We start from the raw sequence: 10,465 nt of genomic DNA, 5'->3' as shown, positions 1-10,465 counted from the left end.
ATGTGATTGATCCTTGTCCAGTCCCCAACAGAGATCTGATGACATATTCGGTGGGAGTGGCCAAATTCGTAAACAGCGCCCCCTGGAAAATTTCAAATAATCAGCCCCAACCCATGCTATGACCGAGGATTCTGAAATTTGGTACACATATGTAACGTCGCAGGACCTACAAAAAAGTCTCTTGGAGCATTGGTCCAAACCCCACAGGAAGTCGGCCATCTTGGATTGAAGTTGCCATTTTGACCCTGTTTTGGCCGTTTCTAACCCGCATATCTGAGCGAACTCCTCCTACAGCTTTTGACTTACAGACTTCAAAATCACTCAGTATACTCTTAAGGGATTGGGGATCAAAAGTTATCAAAAGCTTTTTCATACATGAAAGCGTGTGGGCGTGGCCACGCCTCAAAATATGACTTCTCAACCCTGTGTTTTGCTTTATCTTATTGTTACCAATAAGAACCTCCCTGTTATTCCTTAACAGGGTAACCGGGCCCTCAGCTGATGTCCTCCCTCTCGCAACTCTGGAACCTAATTAATTAGTTACGAGATGATGGTTAATGTGTAATAAAAATAATAATATACATTATATCATACAGAGCAACTTCTCACCCAGATATATTTGAAGACAAATAGTTCGGATCCAATCGGCCAGAAGCCGCAGGCGGGCACCAGAACTCCCCTCCGTAAAATGGAAGTGGACTGAGAACAACTCTCAGGCTGGCCAGGCACCCGTGTCCCCCTCCTGCGGTCTCCTCTGGCACATTAGATCCTGTTCGTGACGCTAAAATTGTTGTGGAATTTTCTTATCAAAGTGGGTAGAAGTTGACTCACAAGAAGAGAAAATCTGGACTTTGTCTTTATATGTTTTATTCAAAGGCATTCAGCGTTTGAAGACCCTGACACTGAGGTTAGTCAGTGAAACAGAGCCCCGATCAACATTTACACACAGTATTTATACCAGAACATGACAGTGTTATCTCAACTTCAAAGAGTCTGTGTTTTACGACCCCTGACCCTTCTCGGGTTCAGAGGTGACAAAGTTATCTGGGAACCCATCTGTCCTTTCCAACACATCATCCTAACTGTGGGTTTTAACCATTAAACTTCTGATAATGGCTTTTACAGCTTACTCCCTAACACAGATGTTCACAGGAGTGAGGTAACCCTAAGGTCATACACTATGGAACACTTAATAAAATAATTTCCATCACACTGTCATAATAGACTGACAGCTCAGGAACACAGCCACAGGTCTTCTCAGAAACCCTTGTAACTGGGTGAACTCTATAACAATTAGCTTATCCAGGAAAAGGTCTGAACCTGTGCAGAATCTTAGAAACAAGGACAGATGCTGCAAATCTGCATTCCTGACGTATGTGGTTACATACCTTTGAATGTCCTTCTGATGGACATTCATTTCCTGAGGAAAGACACTTGACTTGAAAACTTTTCTTGCATTGGTTGCAAGTTTTCATACACTGAAGCAAGGTCCTGAAAGCTGCTCCCACTGGAACTGAGGTTTTTTTGCCCATTGTTCAATAACATAGGCAGGCTCTTGGACAAGTGTTTTGTATGCAAGTTCCTGGAGGATTTCATTTGCATTGCTGGCAGTGGGCATTCATCTGTGGTTATCAATAATCTCTATTAATTCTTCTTGGTCAACATTGTTCAAATCAGATTGTCATGATTTAAACACTGTACGCTCAGATTCAGGAATGTACAGTACTTAAGGAAATTCTCCCCCACATAAATTTTTGCCTGTCCAAAGCCAGCTTGCTCTAATATGACAGGTACAATCCTCACAAGAAGATATTTCTCTCTTGTCCATCCAAAAACGATTATTCTGCCTACTTTCAGAGAACATTACCCCCATACACTGTGGACCACTTATAGTTCCTAGGACACTCCTGAACACCTGACGGTCAGAGCTCCTGAACAACACAATGCATACTTGGACCAATCTCACATTATCTTCTGTTGTAAAATCAATTTTGTACCTATGTACATTTAAGAAGATATTCTTTTTTACTGAGAGCAAAGTGTACCGGAGTCCAATTCCTTGTTTGTTTGTACAAACTTGGCAATAAAGCTGGTTCTGATTTTATCTTAACGCTTCTTTGGTTCCTTTCAGATTCAAATCTACTTTTAGAACAAACAAGGTGTCATACTGAGTGTTCACTCATAGTTTAATGGATTCAGAATTGACTGATGTTCACTGTGACCAATTTGGAAATCTCCTCATACTCCTGAAAAGGCTTCCATCTGGCTGAGAGCAAATAAACGTCAGATCTTTTGACTACAGTTTTCCAGCCGACGAAACTTTGTTTCACCCGTCCAGAACGCTCTGTTCAAACACTGTGGTGCACGGTGCAGATGTTGCATGTTAACACAGAGACAATCTGCAGACTGAATGAAGTCTTACTGCAGATGTTACGTGTTGTATCTGAGAGATGTTGGAGCTGATGTGTTGCTGACTCTTCTCCTCTGTCTCCTCTCAGAGGGAGAAGATGATCTGCAGGATCCTGCTGCTCATCATCCTCAACTCATGTCTCTGTGGTCAGTTTCCATCTTCTCTTTGTTCAGTCTAAATCCATCAATAATCAGTGAAACGTCTGTCAGTGAAGGTAACACTTCAATCCTCCAGCTACATTTGATCAAGCAGTTTTACTTGAAGAGAATCAAGCAGAGCTCTGACAGCACAGAGACCATCATGTGACAGAAACCTCTAGAGATGTAGTTTAAAGACTCCCATGTTCCTGTTCTCAGTGTGTCTGCTCCTCTCTTTCCCTCTCTGTCTCCTCAGCAGCAACATTTGTAGTGAATGTGACACAGAGCTGCTATCAGGCAGAGGAGAACCACAACATCACTCTGGAGTGGACCTTCACCACCAGACCTCATGGATCCTGGAGATATCTGTTTATTACCTGCACCTTGTTAGCTCCTCACAGAGAACTAGTTCTGTATCAGGTCCGTGATGGTGTTGAGGTACCAGAGTCTCAGAATGAACAGTTTTCAGGACGAGTCCAGAGTGACAAAGGCGTCCTCAGAGAAGGACGAATCAGACTCCATGTGTCCAGACTGAGGACTGAAGACTCTGGTCTGTATCCGTGTGACGTGATGACTGATGGTGGCGTCGGCTCTGCAGGATGCAGCGTCAGAGTCACTGGTGAGTTCACTCAGTAGGTCCCAGTAGAACCATGAGTCTGTGTCGGAGAATGAAAAAAATGATCTGAGTTTAGCAATATTCCTAATATCCAAAAAGGGCTGTTTTGGTAATCTTAAGATGTTTAGAAAAACTAAGATCTGAATCAAAGGTCACCAAACATTTCTGGCTTCATGCGTGCAGTTGAAACCAAGAACAGAGATGGACTGAGCTACTGGATCCCTTTTGGCGTTGGCTCCAAACACCATCGCCTCAGTTTTATCATTGAGTTAGAGATAATTATCAGAAATCCAAGTTTGGATGTCTGAAAAATGGAGAGTAAGTTTATCGAGAGTAAAGAGGTCTGATGGGTTAACAGCCAAATAAATCTGGGAATCCTCTGCATAGAAATGAAAAGAGACATTGACCAAGTGGTAGCCTGTAAGTAGAAAACGGTAGTGGCCCAAGGATGGGGAACACTTCAGGTGAAAGAAGTAGAACTAGAAGATTTATTGACAGAAGTTACAGAAAAAAGTTCTGCCGTGCTGATAAGATTTAAGCAAACTCAGATCAGTATCTTTAACACCTAACCAATAATTTAGTGGGCTTAAAAGAATATCATGATCAACTGTATCAAACGCAGCAGAGATCTATCAACATTTAGACGATGCAACAACCAGCATCTGAGTTCATCTTGATATCATTCACAACCGTAAAAAATGCAGTTTCTGCACTGTGATGCTGTCGAAACACAGACCGAAACTTTTCAAAAAGCGCGTTTTGGGTTAAATACGTTAAAGCTTGAGAGTAAAACACTTCCCCTTTTTTGCCTGCAGGAACCTTGTAACCTGTAACTCTATGCGTCACATTAATGCTCAGCTTGGACTCCTGCTTTACTTGCACACTGATCACCTGCACTGTTGTACTGCTCTTGCATCTTATACTGCTCTATATTTACTCTCACTCACTTAAAACTGTGCACATATATTTATATTATATTGTAGATATGTTTATACTGTTTAATTTGTATTGTATTGCACCGACTACGCCAAAACAAATTCCTTGTATGTCCAAAAACGTACTTGGCAATAAAGCTTTTCTGATTCTGATTCTGATTCTCTAAAATTTCAGCAATAAAAGGTCATTTAGAGTTTGGCCTTTTTTAATGATGGTTACAATCGAGGTTGGGTTTCTTCAGTAATGGTTAAATAGCAGTTTTAAAATTTTAAGAACTACTGTGGATAAAGATTTGTTAAAAACTGTAATCAGGAATTAAAAAGGTACAAACTTCCTTAAAAACATTCTTGGTAAAATATATAAAAAAGAGGAGAAAGGTTTCATACTATCCCTTAAAAATCAGAACGAGATAAGTTTAAATGAACTAAAAAGTGATTTACCTCCTCACACTGAGTGGTAGAGGCAGGTGGCACAATTTGAGCTCTGATATTAAATATTTTATTCAGACAAAATTATCAAAAATAACTCATCTCTCAGAGGACAATTTATTAGAAGTTGGGGATTTATAAATTAAAGCGTTTATAGTGTTGAATAAAAGTCTGGGATTATGAGGATTTGAAGCGATGAGGCCTGAGAAATATTTAAACCTTTCTTCTTATTATAATCCTTCTTAAAATGTTTTTCATGGTAAAGAAGTCGCAGCTCAAATCCAGAGATTTGTGGACCCAACTAGCACGTCTGCATCCCTTCCTGATGGTCCGAACACGTCATTTATCCAAGGTGCTGGTTTGGACAAAGCAGAATAGGATTAGACATCTTAAAAGGGCCACAGTGTCTAGAGTAGCTGCACATCTATTGAAGGATTGTTACCAGATCATCTGTAGAGTGAGATCAATTTAACTGTTGAAGCTGAGGGTAATATTGATTGATTTTGTAAAAATATTCAACAATCTGAGATGTGATAGGTCTGAACGATGTGGAGCTTGTTTCCTTGTGGTTTCATCTGCTGAAGGAAACCTAAATAAAATGACATCATGGTCAGCGATATGGATATTAATAGTAGAGAGATTAACTAGGCTGAGGCCTAATGTAATTAAATCAAAAGCATGACCATGTTCATGTGTTGGACCAGATACGTACTGAGTACTGTCAAAAGTGTCAACGAGATCAAGGTACTCTGATGCAAACCTATCATCCTGATCATCAGTGTGAATGTTAAAGTCACCTAGTAGAATAACTTTCTCATAGTTAACAGTAGTGATGTCAGAGTCAAATTCAGTTAAAAACTTACTGTACATTTAGGGCCAGGAGGGCGATATCGTAGACAGATAAGAACAGAACCCTTAGACCGTTAAAAGCTCAAAAGTTTTAAAATTAACCAAAAAGAGATTTGTTGGTAATAGACCTGACATTCTATAAACCACCATCTAACAACAGGCTACTGACAGGAAGCACTAACAGGTTTTAATGTGATTAAACCAGACAAAGGCCTCCTAAAGGCTCTCCAACATTTGTGACTCATCTGATAATAGTGAGAGAAAATAAAGCACAAACAATTTTTCTCGGTAACACTGACAGGAATGTTAAAACATGAGAAAGGTCGAAACATCAACAGCAGGACCCCCCATGTGTAGAACACAAAGTATAAAACTGAGGAAGGTCATGCTGTGAAAAACATCATTTAAGACTAAGAGCAATAAAAAGTATAAAATTATGGGTCAAGATCTCTGTTCCCTTTCTGTTAGGATGTCAGCAATCCATCCTGTCTAAAAATATCTTATCTGGTGGAAAATGAGTCAAAATTAGAAATAAAACCAATCCCACCCAGTTGCATCAGTAAAGTTCTTCAACCATAAGTGTAAACTAAGAAGTACCACTGAAACAGTCAGAGCTTTTAGTCTAAACAGAAGACACAGTTTCCCCAAACTCTCGACTGTAGTGGTCAGCGATTCAAGCTCATAGTGGAGTTTTAAAGACTGTCTGTCACATCACATTACAGTGTGAACCGAGGGGTGAATCTCAAGAATAGCAAAAATCAGTTCAATAAAGTCAACTGTTTTTCCTCTAGAGAGACAGTAAGTAATGACACCAGGAAGTTTAACAAAACGAATTATTGAGTCACCAATAACCAAAATCTCAGGATGCTCAGGAACCACGATGCAGTGCGGTCACGGTTACCGGTGTCTCTGCGGCTCAACAAACTGTTTCCACAAGAAGGAAGTTTGGCCGGATGCCGCAGCGGCTTCTGCATCAAGCTCATGAATTTTACCAGCCAAGCAGGAGAGAGTTCAGGTGAATTTCATAATAAAATCAACCCACCAACATACGCTAACTTGACTAGTGTAGAAAAACTAGGGAACGAGGCGCTATTGGATGAAAAAGGATTTTTACAGATAAGTTTTGCCATAGAAACAAAATCTGTAGCTGTTTTAACTCATTTAGAGAGATATAGCCTCAGAAAGGAGGAGACAGAGATTGTCCTCTTGTTTTGCCTGCACCGGAACTTGAACATTACTTCATAACCGGTGACCCGGGGTCAAAATACGGCCAAATGCGGGCTTTGTTTATGAGAAACTTGCTAAACGTTTGGTGTAGTTCTCACGTGAACTCCCAGAAAGCACGTGAACCCACGTCATTTTCTGGTCTCGGGAGCGAGAGCGTGCACGAGCAGTAAGAGTTACGAAATTTAAGCCTTTCAATATCTTTATATATATTTTAGAGACCATAAAAAATCTAATGTAGTTACTGTAAGTTTAGCTGTTTATTTAGCATCGTAATTAAAAGCAGGATGCAAACCTATTTGGAGAGGCTTATTACGTTTCAAATGTAATGTTTAAATGGCTAATCGTTTTTGGCACATTATGGCCGATCTGTGTTTAAAAACCACCCTTTAAATAAAGTTTTGTCTTAAGTTAAAAAAAAACAACAAAAAAAACACAGGATACATCCGTAGCGGAGTGCTAGTCTGCTAGCACTCACTGTAGCTGAGTTTCTCAACACAAACAAAAACAAATGTCATTAAACGAACATTATTTAGATTATTTACCTCAAAACTAATCTTCTCTGCCCAAACACTACCTCTTACGTGAAGATGCTGAGGAGAACAAAGGGTTAACTTGCAGCTAACCTCCGTTGCTGGGGGAGGTGGCGCGGCTCGTTCTGCCGGGCTGAGCTGCATGCAAAGTAGCGTGCTGTCTTGCAGTACCTCTGTCCTTCCTTCAGACCGGGAAAACTGCTCCACTCTGCGTCGTAGAGACAGGGTCTCTGCTGGGAACTCTCTAGAACAGTTTGTTTCTGTCGACCTCAGAGAGAAAGTCAAGCCACGCTTGTACTTTAATTACCCCTTTCTGTGAATGAGTGCTGGATCCACAAACAGCAATTCATTCCTACTTAACTTAGTGCATATGATCGCGGGATCGTATGACACTCTTGGATCCAGTTTGAAGAGTTATGTCTGTTTGCCAACAAAGAGACATTAGTGCGTTGTGTCCCTCTGTCCAGTTCCTCTGGGGACCTGCGTGGAAGAGGTCTGTTTGTTGGGATGCGAGGTTTTTATTCAAATAGCGACGTCACGGGACGTCCGGTGTTAATACCCTCCTCTTCCTGTTCCTGGTTGTGCTGGAAGTAGGTTAATGCAATTTATTTTGAAAGTTCCAGAAAGGTTCTTACTGGCCTTTCATGTTTTAACCCATGGCTGTGGTCCCAACAGCACTAACTCCTGGGTGGCTGGAAATATTCCAAACGTCCTGAAGGTTTTTCCTTCCTCCAAGCTTTTTGTCAGGTCTTGGTGTTTGTTTTGTCTGGAGAGTCTAATGAGTCCTGTTATTGCTGTTTTAGACCCAAAACTTGCTAAAACGACAAGAACAGAGACGGATCCTCACAGAACCCTCATCACCCCAACCCCACAGGAGACCAGCAGTACCGGTGAGTCAGCGGGTCCAAACACATGTTTCAGCTTCTGATAAAAACCTAAGTTTGACTTTTTTGTTCTCTTATTTCAGGTCAGCGGTCCAGGCTGCTTCTGTGTTTTCCAGTTATTTTTTTCATCATTTCTTTGAGCTCATTCTTCTTCTGCAAATATAAAAAGTCCAAGAAGTAAGTCAGACATAATAAAAACCTGTCAGAACTTCTTTCTACATCACATGATTGATTAAATGATCAATCTGCTTCTTTTTCTTTTTTACAGCTGTCAAAAGAGCCTCCTGAGTCAAGCCTCCACCTTGCAGTCTGGATGCCTTGCTCAAGGACAGACCTGTATTGATGTAGATGGAAGCTTCATGAAGGGCTCAGATTCAAACCAGCAACTGCAGCCTCATAGAAACCCAGGATGAAGAACCATGTCCTGGTGATCAGTCTGGGTATCGATGACATCAGGTGAGTCTGACTCTTCAGCAGGAGTAGCAGCATGATGCTGTTATCAGCTAATGCAGTACGTGGTTTCATTTGTGATGCTGCTCTTCAGTTTCATGTTGAATCATCTATTTAGGTTTCACCTTAAATGCACAGACAACAGGCTCGTTGTTTGACTCTGGACTTTTTTGTTCTTCTGAAGGTTCTTCATGTGGCTGCTGTCAGATTCTGCAGGGATCCCCCAAACTTTCAGATCAACTCATGGTCAAATGTTCTGGATTTATCTAGAAGAAGAAGAAAAATCTGTGATTTCGCACCAGAAAAGAAGCTCATCTGTGTCTGTGAACTGAACTGTCTCGCCCCCGTCATTTCTCTCCAATGGGAGCAATGATCTTCACCCACATGGCTTTTATATTTTAATTATATATATTTATATTTAATTATATTTTAATTATAGTTCACTTGCAAAAAGTACAATGTGAAAGCAAACCGCACCAAACAAAAAAAAATAAAGTCCCCTTGTGGTCCGGACCAAAGGACTTTCCTTCTGTCAATACAGCAGATCTTGTAGATCAGACTCTGCTTTGAAGCGTTAGTTGGACATATTTAAAATGTCTATCTTGTAGAAGATGTGCACTGGTGATATTATAGGCTTTCATTAGTGAAAGTCTGGTCACTTAGTTTAGAAGTGATGTTTTTTAGAGAAGCTGCTGAATGCTGTGAAAACAAAACAGCTTGAAACGTATTTTTGCTACTTTGACACTTGAAGCACTTTAACTGACACTGAATGTTTAGAAGTATTTATTCAGAACCAGTGTTCAAAGATCCGAGTGATGGACCAGAGGATCAAAACAGAACTAATGGCTGGAAATAGTCTGGAAGAGATGTTGAACAGAAGCTAAATATTACAAGTAAGAAGCCAAACTGTTTCTGGAAGCAAACCACTGGTTTATTGAAGCTTTATTTAAACATAATGAATTATTTGAAAACTCCTTGTGCTGATATGTTTCACTACTGAAAAAACTACTGAAAAAAAATAATGTTTTGTACTTGAGTATTTATTTTTTTACATTGAAGATATGTTGCAATAAAGGTATATTTGAAATGTTTCAGAGATGATTTTTGACTGCTGATAAGAATGTAAAACAGTTTCTGACCCGTCCAGCTATTTCCTTCCTGTACAGCAAAGAAAAGGTGGAGGGGTGGCCACTTTGTTTAAAGATTTATTAGAGTGTAAAAAAGTACGTGCTGAGGAGGATGCCGAATACACAGTCCATGAATTTCTCCGTTAGCTAAATCTCCAAAGTGACGAGGTAAAAAATATAACTTTCCATGGTGTTCACCGGCTCGGAAGTAAGAAACCCGAACACAGCCGACCTTGGCCAATTGTAGCAAAATTCAAGCACTATAAACAAAAAGAGCAGGTCAGAAGTCGGGGCAGAGAGCTGCAGGGAACGAACTTGAGCGTTAATGACCATTTCCCAAAGAAGATCCTCGATCGGACACGAGTTTTATTCCCAATTAGGAAGAAATATATCAGCAAAGGCATCAGAGCTACAGTGGCTGTAGGTAGACAAGCTTTATATCAATGGTCAGTTGTTTAGAGATCGGGAGATCACTCCCTGGCTTTATTAGGAGCAACAGCAGGTTAATATATAACATGTAACACTGGTTAGATAAGAGGTCAGATATCTGGCAAATGTAATGTAAAGCACAGCTCAGCATGTTGTTTACATTGTTTGATGTGGGTGGGCCCAAGGCTGGGCTTTTGGGTATCTGCTCCTTTTTTGTCTCCTCTCATATTCCTCTCATTTACACTTGTTACCACCCCTATCTGTCACTCTCTTTTCTCTCTGTCACACACAAAAAGCACACACACAAATATCTATTAAAATAACCTTATATCTCTCATCCCCTCTTACCCCCAGCAGCCTCTTAATTTTCTGTCTTTTTTCCTGCCATATCTCTGCTTCTGGACTTCATATCAGGCAACCCCAAGCACTGACTATGATTTCA

The 10,465-nt window shown here is 40.4% G+C and overlaps 1 protein-coding gene across 1 annotated transcript; it reads left to right on the top strand.

Annotated features, from left to right (window-relative positions):
• Positions 1 to 2,476: 2,476 nt before the first annotated feature.
• Positions 2,477 to 9,558, top strand: LOC124880190. Its single transcript, XM_047385139.1, has 6 exons — positions 2,477 to 2,556; positions 2,804 to 3,166; positions 7,937 to 8,023; positions 8,101 to 8,194; positions 8,286 to 8,473; positions 8,652 to 9,558. Exons 1-5 carry the CDS (start codon positions 2,508 to 2,510, stop codon positions 8,428 to 8,430), a joined length of 738 nt encoding a protein of 245 aa, XP_047241095.1. The 5' UTR covers positions 2,477 to 2,507; the 3' UTR covers positions 8,431 to 8,473; positions 8,652 to 9,558.
• The last annotated feature ends 907 nt before the right edge of the window (positions 9,559 to 10,465 follow it).

The sequence above is a fragment of the Girardinichthys multiradiatus genome, chromosome 14 (genome assembly GCF_021462225.1).
Source record: "Girardinichthys multiradiatus isolate DD_20200921_A chromosome 14, DD_fGirMul_XY1, whole genome shotgun sequence".
Lineage (NCBI taxonomy): Eukaryota > Metazoa > Chordata > Actinopteri > Cyprinodontiformes > Goodeidae > Girardinichthys > Girardinichthys multiradiatus.
The sequence above is the reverse complement of the archived record's forward strand: the minus strand, read 5'-3'. Positions and strand labels throughout refer to the sequence as shown.